The following is a 14,447-nucleotide window of genomic DNA, read 5'->3' on the forward strand; positions in this document are numbered from 1 at the left end:
AGCCCCGAGACCTATATACTGCTCCACAGTGCTTTTCAGCCTCTCTAACCATTTCTCAGACTCAGCCTCTTGCCCACAACAATCTGGGTCCTCATTTTACCCACCTCAGAAGGATGGAAGGCTGAGTCAACCTGGAGCTGTTCAGGATTGAACTCCAGGCTGTGAGCAGAGTCAGTCTGCAATACCGCCTTCTAACCACTGCACCACCAGGGCTCAATGGTTAGAATGGACCATTGTGGAAACCATGTGGTGGTATCCATGCTGTCGGGACAAGAAGCTCCGCTTCAAAGGAGGCGTGATATTTTAAGGAGCTGCTGCTGAAATACTTGGGGCCAATCACTCTCTCTCGGCTTAACCCACCTCACAGAGTTATTGCTGTGGGGAAAAGAGGAAGAGGACGGGTGTGTTGGATACGTTCACTACCTTGAGTGACTTACAGAATAATAAGATAGGACAAAACTCTCATAAACAAATGCCAGAGTGGTTTGCATTCCTTGAGATAAGGCTTACAGGAAAAGCTTGGTGACAGGATCATGTAATTCAGCCATTTGATTTATTTGTTGATCTTCTGTGGCGTTCTAATTCGGTTCTGTGAAGAGAAGCCATTTCAGAGCAAAAGAGCACCAATGCAGGAAAGTGCTCCCTAATCTTAGCTCCTATCGGCAGCCCTTCCCTAAAAGACCAATGAAGGACCTGCAAAACCAGAGTTCTGTGCTCCTCTCACTATGCGCTTCTATCAAATAGGTGGGCTGTTCATCCTGGCCCAGTTGCAGTTTCCATAGAGTCTTGAAGGGCAATCAATCCCACGTGAAGTCGGTCAGCCAGGTGGTCCTGAGGGCATGAATGACTTGAAGCCAGGTTCTTCTGCATCAGATAAGGATGCAGTTGGTGCATATTTATTGATATAAAGATCCCGATCATATCCCGATTAGATCCCTGTAATAGTCTTTATAACGTTGCTTCAAGAAGCATTGTGACATTTCAGTTGATAGCAAGTGAGATATTGGCTTGGCTCATGGAGTCCTCAGCCCTGTTTGATCTGCACTGCCTTCCGGTCTCTTTCCAAACACATCTCAAATTGCAGATCTTGCCAACATCAAAGAATCTGGCATAAAGCTATTAAGAGGCCTGTTTTCTCTCACGTGGCCCTTCCCTTGTGCTCAGGCAGCTCTTACCTCGTCCCAAAATCCAGTGTTTATACATTTGGCCAGGGGTGCTTCCCACCCATATTGTGAAAGTTAAAGGCCTAAGATGTTTAGGCCCAGAACTCTCTTCTCTTAAGTTTTCACAGGTGGCTGAAAAATATGATTTCCATGAAGCTTTCAGTGTGGGCTGAAGACTTTCTCCATGCCTAAGGCCAAATTACAATATTCTAGGTTTTATTGTTATTATATAGTATTCCTGTGATAGTGAGGTTCATGGCTGGGCCTTTTCAGTAGGTCATTTTGACTTTTCTTTTATAAAGAGAAGTGGAACATAAATATCTAAATGCACTCAGAACTATGAGTCTTCCTTTATGAGGGCCACAGATGCTTTCTTGGAGACAAGTCTGATATTGCTTTGTTAGCTTTGGTTTCCTGCGGATACCCAGGCATATTGGAGGCCCCCTAAACCCCTTGAACTGGCTTTTTCTTAAATATTTATCTAAGGTGAGGAGGGACTTCAGGTTGAGGCCCTTCTGGTGGGTTGGAAGGATGTTCTTCTCTTTGATGGGGATGCTGTTTTTCTAAACCCCAAAAAATCAAAAATAAAAATGTTAACCAATACCCCCCCCCCTTTCAAAAAGGCTGGAAAAGGTAAAAAAAAAAAACCAAAAAACCCCCCCCCCCCCCCCCTTTTTTTTTTTTTTTTTTTTTTTTTTTTTTTTTTTAAAAACCCAAAAATAAAAAAAAAAAAAAAAAAAAAAAAAAAATAAAAAATAAAAAAAAAAAAAAAAAAAAAAAAAAAAAAAAAAAAAAAAAAAAAAAAATATTGTTTTAAATTGCTGAAACTTCGGTGTCAGAAGGGCAGGACTGTTTCTAGGCGGCCTCTCGCCAAGCCCAACTGAAATGCCTCTGAACTCTGCATTTTTCTGCCTGAGAGTTGTGGGAAACAGAGGACGTTTTTGGCCCAAACTCTCTGGTTCTTTTCATCTGCTTCAGTTGGAAGGCTCTCTCTCCTCGGGGCTTGTCGCACCCAAAGTAGAGTACAGTGGTGAGATTCTACTCGTACATAATAGCATTGCTCACACAATGTGTGTTTCCTTGGCAGATGTCATGGCGGCCACAATATCGCAGTTCCAAGTTTCGAAATGTCTACGGCAAAGTAGCCAATCGAGAGCACTGCTTTGACGGGATTCCAATTACCAGGAATGTCCATGACAACCATTTTTGTGCAGTCAATACCAGATTCCTCGCCATAGTAACAGAAAGTGCTGGTGGGGGCGCTTTCCTCGTCATTCCACTGGAACAAGTAAGTGACACTTTGCTGAAAGTATTATTATATACACAAAAAACGACAGTGTACACAGCAAACAAGATAACTATGCTGAGTTTCTTCTTCTTCTTCTTCTTCTTCTTCTTCTTCTTCTTCTTCTTATTATTATTATTATTATTATTATTATTATTATTGGAACAGAACTTGGTTCATCTCAGTTTTCAGTCTGGGAGAGAAATTACTTTTGTTTTACCTTCTGCAAATATTTTTTTGTGGAGGGGGTGAAACATATGAGGTGGGGATGGACACTACATAATAGCCATCCAAGGCTAGTCACTGTCTGAATGCTGGGCAAAAATAGAGGGATGAATACTGTACAGAAGCTGTTGTGAAAGAGGGCCTTCCATAAAAGAGCTCTTGATAAAGCAACAGTGTGCAGTGTGATACTCCTCAGGTCACTTTAAGCAGCTACCCATGTCCCAGAATAGTCAGAGAATGATAACATAACATGAATATAACATAACTTATCCCCGGTCGCTTAGCAACTGTTTGAAGTTGCAATGGATCTCCAAAAGGTACTTATGACCCAATTCCAAAGCTATGACATTCAGTGAAAAATGCCCCATAGCCTGGATCCGAGATGGACTGAATTCTCACCTACTATCCCCTCTGTCTGTTGACCAAAGCAGCTGCTTCATGGCACCTATATTGCAACTCTCCAGAGTGCATTGATGCCCCTACCAACAGACTTTCAATGGGCATCCCACCATGCATCACCATATCTGTTAGGAGCGGCCATGGGGCTGGCTACGCAATCTAAAACCGTCTCTATCTATTGGACTGGACGGAATATGTGACTACTTCTTTAAAAAGCTATCCACTGCCATAGCTGAACCTCTAAGCATAATCTTTTAAAAATCCTTCAGGACCAGCTCCTTGCCAAACCTATGGTTACTGGCCACGGTCATCCCCATCTTCAAAAAGGGAGACCCCAGCATAGTTGAAAATTACAGACCAATCTCTTTATGCTGCGTCATTTGTAAAGTCATGGAATCAATTATTAACCAATCCATTATCCTCCACTTAGAGACAAACAACCTACTCTCTAACAAACAATTTGGTTTCAGAAAAAAACTATCATGCAATCTGCAACTCTTACACTGCAAAAACATATGGACTACACAGCTCGATCAGGGCAAAGCAATAGACGCAATCTACATAGACTTCTGTAAAGCCTTTGATTCAGTGGTACATGACAAACTATTCCTAAAACTAAAATCTTATGGTATCTCTGGACAATAGAAGAGCACACAATAGATACAAACTCAAGGTAAACCGCACCAAATTTGATTGCAGGAAATACGACTTCAGGAACAGACTGGTCAATGTCTGGAATACTCTACCTGACTCTGTGGTTTCTTCCCCAAACCCCAAAACCTCTAACCTTAGACTGTCTACTATTGACCTCACCCCTTTCCTAAGAGGCCTGTAGGGGGCGTGCATAAGCGCACCAACGTGCCTACCGTCCCTGTCCTACTGTTTCTTTTTATTTTTCTTATATGTATCCATTTCATGTATTCATAACTATGTTTATACTTATACCTGTTATCTTATAATCGCTTGACAAAATAAAATAAAAAAATAAAAAAATAAATCATCACTGGTGCCAGGAAGGAGCGCTCAGGAGACTTGACCACCACTCGGCCACTTGCTATTTTTAACTCAAGCTGCCTGGATTAAAACTATGGCCTGTATGCTGAATGGCCTCTGAGCCTTGGGTGAGGGTCTTGCTTCCAAGCACTTGGAACCACTCCTCTCACAAACACAAGGTACGCTTCAGCCACACTGCAGAGGGTAACGTGAATAACATCTGGAACAGCAGAGATATTGGTATAAATACAAAAAGCAGGCTAGTTGGAGTAATCGTCTTCCCTATAATGATGTATGGGTGTGAGAGATGGACACTAAGAATGGCTGACTGAAGAACAATTGACGCCTTTGAACTGTGGTGCTAGTGGGATCCGCTGTTGTCGGGGTAGGAGGGTGGGAGTTGGTTTTTGTTTTGTTTTGTTTTTTGTTTTCCCAAATTTTGTTCTATTGTACTTTACTAATTTATTTGATTCTTTTTGTTAGTTCTTATTGTTTTTATTTTTTGTTTTAAATATGATTTTTACATTGTGTAAGCCGCCCTGAGTAGCCGTGGGTGAATAGGTGGCGGTATAAATCAAAGTAAATCAATAAAATAAATAAACATTTAGCCCTTCCTAATAAGATGGAGAAAATCCCTCCTGCAATCCCGGATAACCAGTGACCATTAGGACTGTCTCCTTTGTGTTGAAAGCGGAGGGAGGGAAAGCTGTTTCTGAAGTCAGCGGTTGGGGAAAATGACCATCCCTTTAGGCCTTTTCATAATTAATTGGCGGATTGGGAAAGTAAAATGAGTTTATCTCCTTTGCAGTCAGGTGAAGCCTCTTGAAGTGAGCAGCTTTCTAATTAATATGCTTCTATATTTAGCAAAAATAAATTAAGGTAACCTAGAAACTACTGAAAAGAACAGATTAAACTCAGAAATCTAACTTCCTTGACATTATGTTCTTACTGGCTTTTTTATGAAAATGATTCCCTTATCATGATTCTCCTCCCACCCCCAGCCACGATATTTCTTTCTCTTGTGGGAATATGTTCTCCTGCCAAGAGATCAGAAATCTTAGCTACTTATTTTTATTTTTTTCTTTTAAAAATCCCAGCTTCCATGTACTTAATCAGGAGCCAAAAAACACCCACTCAGCACACTGCAAGCCAACTGCAGAGATATTTTAAAAAGAAAAACTCCTGCAGAAAAGCTGCCAGTTCCTTTGCAAAGGCAGGGTCAGACAAGGATGAGGGCAAAGAACCCATTGCAGATCCTCCTGCGCACAAGGGTGGTAGCCTCAATTGGGCCAGGACACGGGGCAGCCGCCTGCCAGGATTTGGGGAAAGACTTTCGTTCTTTGGAAAAGTATGTGCCCAAATCTTAACTACCCTCCCTCTTTCTTCTATTTTCTTTCTTTCTTTCTTTCTTTCTTTCTTTCTTTCTTTCTTTCTTTCTTTCTTTCTTTCTTTCTTTCTCTCTCTCTCGCTTTCTTTCTTTCTTTTTCTTTCTCTCTCTCTCTCTTTCTTTCTTTCTCTCTCTCTCTTTCTTTCTTTCTCTCTCTCTCTCGCTTTCTTTCTTTCTTTCTTTTTCTTTCTCTCTCTTTCTTTCTTTCTTTCTTTCTTTCTTTCTTTCTTTTCTTTCTCTTCTCTCTTTCTTTCTTTCTCTTTCTCTCTCTTTCTTTTTCTTTTCTTTCTTTCTTTCTTTCTTTCTTTCTTTCTTTCTTTTTTTCTCTTTCTTCTTTCTTTTCTCTTCTTTCTTTTTCTTTCTTTCTTTCTTTCTCTTCTTTCTTTCTTTCTTTCTTCTTTCTTTCTTTCTTCTTCTCTTCTCTCTCTTTCTCTCTTCTTTCTTTCTTTCTTTCTTTCTTTCTTTCTTTCTTTCTTTCTTTCTTTCTTTCTTTCTTTCTTTCTTTCTTTCTTTCTTTCTTTCTTTCTTGATCATCTATCATTATCTCTTCATCCATCACCTATCAGCACTGTTCATCTGTTTGTCTAAACTCTATGCAACCCTCAATGGAAGCTGGCCACTAACTCCTATTTGGTCCAGGGAGAAGAAGCCTGGTTGAATGGCAGCTTGAGACAATGGATTCCTTAGACACAAAGCCACCTAAGAAAGAAGGAAGGTCAAAATGTCCAGGCCCTTCATTCAAGACATGCCTGGGGCTGCTGGCTCAGAAAAAAAGGGGATGTTTTTGTGGCAGAGAAAGCAGCAGGAAGAAGAAGAAGGAACAGACAATCTTGTAGTTGTCTGGAAGGGCTTTGATTTGGCATAGGGCTGGGCTGCCTGTTACTAACTTGAAAGTGGAGTGTCAGGATTAGGGGAAGTTATGTCCCACCAGGAGGGGCTTGTCCACAAAAGCCAGGATTTGTATCCTTAGCTGCTGACAAGAAGAGCCGAAGGGAACGAGATGGCGGGGTGGCTGAGATCAATTTCCTTCCTTCTAGAATATTAATCTGAACCAAACTGGGCTGAGCAATTAAAATGCTGAACGTACTTCTCTTCATCTGCAGTCAGTTCAGTTACAGACGGTACTGAGGAAACTTTCATCTAGGGAACCAACTGATGAATTAATTGGAGAATGGAACAGTTCTGGGTGTTTGGGAATGAATGCAGAAACGCCATGAAAGAATTCGGGATATTCTGCACTCGGTATAACAGAACAGCTTGCTGCTCCCTCTCCATCCTGCCAGCGCGGAGGACATCAGAGGGGTTTGCATCCAGGGAACCTCGACTCAGTCTATGACCCCTCCAGGGAAGGCAGAAGCGAAATCCTGGGTTGGATTCTCCTTCTCTAGGAAGTCAGCCACGTTCAAAACACAACAGACCAGCAGTGAAGTTCAGTGTCTGTTGTAGAACAAGGAACGAGTGGTGTGATAAAATATTTTGGGGCTATAGCACATGATGCAAGCCTCTTTCAGTCACGGGAATCATCATAAAAGCAGACAGAGAAAAATAGAATACATACATACATGTATACATGTGTGTGCATGTGTCAAACTAAACTTAAAGAAAAGAGAACAGGAAGGAGTAAAAAGTATAAGAAAAAAGAAATATATACAGAAGTGACCTCCAATCTTCAACACAACTATAAACAAATTTAGTGATTATTCAGCTCCTTTACAAATATTTATCTCTTCAACTCGTATCAAATTAACCAACTTTATATTCCGTCCTTTTTCTTAATGTTTATTCATTCAGGTATTGAAGATTTCATTTCATTTCTTCTTTGTCCCATCCCATTTAGTTCTTTAAGACTTTAACAATCCTCTTTTATAAAGCCAACAGGGACACTGTCCAGGTCACACTCTTGGTTTATCATATCATCACCTTTTGAATTTTAAATCAACAATTTCTTCTGCAGAGCCAGTGAAAAATCCTTTCCCAGGTCATCTCTTGGTCTGTCAGTTTCGGAAATCTACTTTCAATGCCAATTCTATCTTGTCAGATAACGTTTGTTGTACACCTGTCATTTCTTCCAAAACATCTTTTGGTCCCAGTCTATCCACAGAAGTAAATATCATTATTGATATTGATATTGTGTCTACTATTTTCTGATTCAATTCTCCAAAATTTTGTTTCAGTCATTTTATTGTGAGAAAGTTTTGCATCCTTTTAAAGCTTTCTTCTACCTATAAACTTTAGTCGAGAGGGGAGGAATGGGGGGGGGGCTTAGCCTTTCACCCAAGATTTGTCCTTCAGTCCCTGTCTAGAAGAAGAGACAGGAGCAATGTTGGAGTTTCCTGCCTCCAGCCCGGAATTACAACTAGAGCCGTTACCTAAGTGACAGTGCAGTCTTATGGACAAGGAAGGCTCTTAATGAATCTCCTAAAACCATAGAGAGACATAAAAGAAGACGGTGTTCGGGAAAGGAAATAAGAGAAGGCAGCAATAGGACGGACACATTTCCAGGTAAACTCAACACCTGCAGAGCCTTGGCAAACCAGTGATTCATCAAGTCATGCGTTGACCGAATGAAGTCTTGGATTTTAGCACAGGAGAATTTTAGCAGAGAAGATTTTTGGAGGGAGCCTTTGGGCTTGTGCTTGGATGGTCCTCATCCCTCCTCCTGGATGGGTTCTGATTGGTTCTTGGGCTGAGCATTTATCTTCAGGGTTTGCGGAATGGGGGCGATATGTGCTGTGGCAGCCTCTTTGGCGAATCTGATGGCTGCTTTGTCTACTCGAGGGCGATGCTGCTGCTATGACGTCTGGCAAAACCCATAATCCTGTTGACCCGTTATGGCATTACAAAAGGCTTGTGACGCCTACCACACTTCCCTTGGATGCAGTACGGTTGCCTAGGAGAGGCTGCCTTCAGAAACCTCTCTGCCTGGGAACCAATTGTCAGGGGCTTCCTTAGGCCCTCAAAAAACGCTCCCCTAAAACGTGCCTCCTGACCCAGGATCCTTTTGGAGAGCTCCTCTTCTCCTTGCCGTTATTTTTCTGGGATTCCCAGTCTTTGCCAGTCTGGAATTGGGACGGCAAGCATAGAAGCTACAACTCCCAGAATTCCCAGGCTCAGCTGTGCATTCTGGGAATTGCAGTCTTGAGACTTCTGGTTAGAGATGGCCAGATGGGTAAGGCTACAGTGGACACTTGCACACCCAGAAGCAGCACCTATGCGCCAGACGTGGTATTCAGCAGGTTCTGACAAGTTCTGGAGAACCAGTTGTGGAAATTTTGAGTAGTTCGGAGAACCGGCCAACCCCATCTCTTCTCTGCCTCCCATCGAGTCCCAGCTGATCGGCTGGGTCTTCTTTGGTTGCCTTGCACAGGAGAACAGAGCTGGAAAGCAGGTCCGTGGGGTGGGGAGGGAAGGGGGATTTTACAGTAACCTCCCCCTGCCACGCCCACCAAGCCACACCCTGCCCACAGAACCATGTTGTGTGAATGCACCAAATGGAACTTGCCTATTGTTGAAATAGTTTGCAGCCCAAGGAAGAGAAGTTTTTAGAAGGGAATTCTTGCAATAGAGCCGTTCCTGGAATGCCAAGGACGTGTTTTGGAGTTATCGGGTGATCGGCAAGGCAAGGATAGTTAAATTCCCCTCCCATCCCTGCTCAGACTCCGCTCCACTGCTGTTGGCCTCCGAAGACCTGGCCTTGTCCACATTGCAGAACTAAAGAGCTGGTATTTCCCACAGTCAGGGATCATGATGGGTTGAAAGAACTGGCATCAAAGAAGCCACTTTCCTCCTCCTCCCGCCCAAGAGGACTGCAGAGCAGCTCCCAAAGGTGTGAGGATCCCCATACCAGCCAGTCAGAGGGAAGGCTTTGCCTAGGGCCAAATGGCAGCCTGCACAAGCATGGACACAGCTCAAGAATAACAGGATAACAGCGTTGGGAGGGACCTTGGAGGCCTTCTAGTCCAACCCCCTGCCCAGGCAGGAAACCCTACACCACTTCAGACAAATGGCTGTCCAATCTCTTCTTAAAAACTTCCAGTGTTGGAGCATTCACAACTTCTGGACGCAAGGAGTTCCACTGGTTAAATTGTTCTCACTGTCAGGAAATTCCTCCTTAGTTCCAAGTTGCTTCTCTCCTTGATTAGTTTCCACCTGTTGCTTCTTGTTCTGCCTTACTTGACCTTTCGATTTACACCAGAGAATAATAAGAGTCTTCCAGCTAAAGAGTCTTTGTTGTATAAAAAAAAACCAACCATGCGGAATTTTAATGTTAGATGTGATTACAGGTAGTTCTCGAGTTAGGACCATAATGTTAGAACCTGTCCATCATGGTTGTAAGCGGTGATGGTCATAAAGCAAGTCACCCACAGGATCAACCCAATTGTACAATTTTTGTGACGGATTCCACAAAAGTGAATGCCCTGCTTGTTAGACCAACGCTGTAGCCCTTAAGTGAACCGATGGTTCATGTTGCATGCTGAAAACTGGAAGTAAATGCCAATTTTGGGCAAAACCATCATGAAATTGACCACAGGATGCTGCAACAGCCAAAATGCAAGGAGGTTGCAAACGTTCAAGTGTCCCAGGTGTGATCACATGACTTTGGGGGAAGGAGAAAAGACAGGTAAGCCCATCCACTGCCAGGGGCAGAAGGGGGACAGCACGATGCATTGCTATCCTTGAAAAATGGCAAGGGGGTGTCTTTGTACCAGATAACAGATAATCAGAGTTGGAAGGGATCTTGTAGGTCATCTAGTCCAACCCACCGCCCAAGCAGGAGACCCTGCACCATTTCTGACCGATGGCAGTCCAATCTTGAAAGCTTCCAGGGATGAAGCTCCCACAACTTCTGAAGGCAACTTCTGTTCCACGGATTGATTGTTCTCCCTGTCAGAAAATTCCTCCTTAACTCCCAGGTTGAATCTCTCCTTGTTCATTTTCCATCCATGATTCCTTGCCTGGCCTTCGGGTGCCTTGGAGAATAGCTTGACCCCCTTCCTCCTCCTCTCTGTGGAAGACCCTCAAATATTGGAAGGCGGCTGTGCTGTCTCCCCTGGTCCTTCTCTTCCCTGGGGGAAAGCAAGTTCTCAAATCATTTATCCATGCAAGGAACTGAAAGTTACTTAGCGCCCCGAGATCCTTCTTTTGCCGCTTCTGGCAGTAAAAGCCTCTTTCTCTCATAGTAGCAGCAACAGCTGCAGAGAGTTTGAGTGAAGGAAGGGAACAGATGGAGGGGAGACACCATCTTTGTGGGGAAGGAGCAAAAAAAAGAGGAAAAAAAACCCCTCCCCATAATTGCAGCTGCTCTCAAAGCTCAATAGAGGTGAGAAAAAAACATACGGAGTGGCTGAAAGGCAGTATTTCCTGCCTCTCCAAAAAAACTATATTCCTTCTACTGCTGCGGGAAGCTGCAGGCTCTGGTGCCTCCAGAATCAGGGCCCAGAAGTTCATGCCTGCGGGGAGGGGTGGGATTCTACCGGTTTGGACGGACTCAGGCGAACCGGATGTTAGGTTTTCATCTGGTTCACCAAACTGGTATTTCAACTGACCAACTGGCCCCGCCCACCCCTCCCCTCCCAGGAGTCGCCACGCGATCAGGGGTGGGATTCAAAGTTTTTAACAACTGGTTCTGTGGGTGTGGCTTAGTTGGTGGGCGTGGCTTGGTGGTCATGTGACTGGCTGGGCATGGCCAACTCAACATCACTCACATCGAGGCACGCATCTCTTTGCCTGGCCTCTCATGACTGTGGGGATGCTGCAACAGTCGTTAAGTGTGAAAAAGGGTCATAAGTCACTTTTTTCAGTGCCATTGTAACTTTGAATGGTCACTCCACAAAAGCAAAGTACCAGCAAAGGAGGGGAAAAAAACTCCAGAGAAGTTCTGAGACAGGAAGTCCAGTCCTGCCAAGAATGTAATAAGGGTTAATGGAGAGGCAGTTTCTGTAAGCAACACCAGAATGTTTCCTTCCTTATAGGATTAGGCCAGTAATTTCTTCTAACAACCGGTTCTCCGAACTGCTTAGAGTGTTAACAACCGGTTCTAGCAAATAGGTGCGAACCTTGAGAATCCCACCCCTGCATGCGATGCAGGTAAGTGCAGGGTCTGCGTGGAGGCTCTGGGATGGGGGAAATGGGTCTCCAGAACCGGGGGAAGGCTGTTTTTGCCCTCCCAGAAGTCCTGGAGAAGCCTCCGGACCCTTGGGAAGGCGAAAAAGACCCCTCCTGGATGTTCCGGGAGGAGGAGGAGGAGGAGGAGGAGGAGGAGGAGGAGGAGGAGGAGGAGGAGGAGGAGGAAGAAGAAGAAGAAGAAGAAGAAGAAGAAGAAGAAGAAGAAGAAGAAGAAGAAGAAGAAGAAGAAGAAGAAGAAGAAGAAGAAGAAGAAGAGAATCCATTTCTGTTTTCCTAAAGAGACTCATATATTCCTCTCTTCCTAATTTATGAGTGAAATAATAAAGGAGTGAAATAATAAAGATTGCAATCCAGGCACCCATGGGTGGTCAAAAGCATCAAGATCAAGCCCTCTACTTTTTTTTTTTTTTTTTTTGGTAATTCATCTGGGGTGTCAAACTCGATTTCATTGAGGGGTGCATAAGGGTTGTGATGACCGGGGGTGTGTGTGGCTAGCTCGACTTGACTCATGTCGGGGGCGCCTATGGAGGCCTGAGCACTGCCAGCGAAAACGGGCTCCCGAGCTTCGTTTTCAGCTGCCATGGCCTCCTGCAACCCTCTGCCGGCGAAAACACACATGGCCTTCCCGAACTCCCTTTTCACAGGCAGAGACACCGCAGGCCAGCCTTTCGCTGCTTCAAGGGTGGCCAGATGTAAGCATTCCACAGGCCAGGTGTGGAAAAAAAAGCCACCTGGTTATTTTTTGACTCTTCTCCACAGATGCCCCTGGTTTAGAGACCTAACACTGGGGGAACCAAGCAACAGCTGGAGTACAGAACAGCAAGCCACTTGCCTTCTCTTGCCTCCCACACCTGTGAGGGGTGTGTCTCTCACCCGTTCTAAATGCTCTCTGTGTTTGTTGCATTCACCAATTAACAAGCGTGGTTGAGCACCTATCCTTATATATGCCTGAAACTCTCCGGAAAGTTGTTGGGGGGCGTGGAAGAGAGGAACCAGAAAACCACACAGAGTAAATTCATCAACCAGTTCTTGATTATGCCATAAGTTGAATGTTTCACTAGATGTGTTCCAGGCCCAAGAGCGCCCTCTGCTGGTCAATGTTTCAACTGTTAAAGATAGTTTTGCTCTGTGAAGATAAGTTTTTATTTAAGATTCAGAGAGTAAGATATATGGGATGCTTTATTTTGGCTGTGCGTTGTTTGAAGAAGGCCTGAGAATAATGTGTGTTTTGAAATAAGCATGCCTGGACTGTATCTAGCACTTTCTTTTGTAATCTGGAGGCGCACAGCCATACTTCCTGTGTTGTGTTCTCCTATTAGTGTGTGAATTGCCAGGAAGAACATTATTTCCATTTGATCTGAACAAAGGACATCCCTGTTCAGCCAGCCCACTGTGGCCGCACCCAGTTCAGCATCTTTCACAGCAGTGGCCAATCAGGAAATGTCTTAACATCTCAAGTTTTTTCTCCAGCAACTCATCTTCAGGAAAACAATCAAGAGTCAGGAGAATGATCTTCGGGATTAAGATAGGAGATGTGTGGGAGGGAGGCCCAGGCCCAAGCGGCTTCTTCCAGTTTGATCTCTTTCTTAGTGAGATGCCACTGAGCCTGCTTTTACTGTAAATGCTCACCAACTTATAGTTTTTCAAGGATATTCCATAAAATTCTCGATTCTGCCCAATTCTGTACTTCCTGACAATGCTCAGGAAGATAAATCTGTCTCATTGTCCTACTTCTGCAGCAGCACCATTGAGAGTGTCCTGACATACGGCATCCTTGCATGGGATGGGAGCAGCTCTGTAGCGGACAAAAGGGCTCTACAGAGAATCATTAAAGCTGCCCAGAATATCATCGGGCTCCAGCTACCAGCCCTGGACGACATCTTCACATCTTGCTGTTTGAGGAAGTTGCACAACATTCTCAGAGACTCTTCCCATGCTGCTCACAATCTTTATGAACTGTTGCCTTCTGGCAGAAGATGCAGAGCAAGTAAAACTCGGGCCACATGTTTCCTGAACAGTTTTTATCCCAGAGCTATAATCGCACTTAACAATGAACTTAAGGACCACCGTCAGTGAGCTGTTGGACAGGATTCCTTGGTCTGTTGTGTGGATGCTGGTGTGTTTTTAGGGGGTGGGGAATTTTGGCAGGTGGGGTGTGTGTTTGGGGATTGTCATGTGTGTGTGCATGTTGAGTCTGGTCTCTGGGTGGTATGTGAATTTCGTTGTATGTGTATACTGTGTATATACATACAATGACAATAAAGAATTCAGTTCAATTTGCCATATCTATGACATCATCTTCTGTTTCTCTTAGAGTGATGCGGTGGTTTAGAGGTGGAGCTCTTGCCTCACAACAGGAGGCTGTGAGTTCGATCCTAGGTAGAAGCAGATAATTTATCTCTCTGGGCACGTTGAAAATATATCTGCTGAATATAACTCCGCATTGGCTACAGGAAGGGCATCCGGCCAGTAAACGCTCAGCTCCGTTCAGTTGCCCAGACGTCACGCCACAAGGGATTATGGGGTTTTTAAAAGGAGATGATGATCTTTTGTTTCTCTCTGCTTTGGCAAACCTAACCAGTCCACCCTCTGATCCCACTGCATGCCCCAAGTATCAGTGGAAGAGAACATGCATAGCTCAGGGTTGGATCCAGTGGGCGTCCCTTGGCGTCCTCTGAACTTGGCTGATGGCTTATAGACATTTCATTACCCAATGAGGTAACATTATCAGTGCTAGTAGGATGGGGTTTACTCCCTGTTTAAATACCAGTACCTTGCCCTGCTGTGTTGGTGGGGTGTGGTTTTGCCTTCTTAGCTTTTCTGTTGTCTCTTTTAAATATTGTGTAAATGTGGTTTATTTTTATGTGTC

The 14,447-nt window shown here is 44.1% G+C and overlaps 1 protein-coding gene across 1 annotated transcript in view; it reads left to right on the forward strand.

Moving 5' to 3' along the window:
* The window catches only part of CORO2B (coronin 2B), a 60,732-nt gene that overhangs the window by 25,075 nt on the left and 21,210 nt on the right, over positions 1–14,447 (forward strand). The window contains exon 3 of the mRNA XM_087972972.1: positions 2,251–2,451. Within this exon, the coding sequence (XP_087829098.1) occupies positions 2,251–2,451 (201 nt within the window). The remainder of the gene's footprint in view (positions 1–2,250; positions 2,452–14,447) is intronic.

The sequence above is a fragment of the Notechis scutatus genome, chromosome 11, assembly GCF_049901735.1.
Source record: "Notechis scutatus isolate UNSWTSFEM ecotype Mainland chromosome 11, rNotScu1.2, whole genome shotgun sequence".
In the NCBI taxonomy this organism is placed as follows: domain Eukaryota; kingdom Metazoa; phylum Chordata; class Lepidosauria; order Squamata; family Elapidae; genus Notechis; species Notechis scutatus.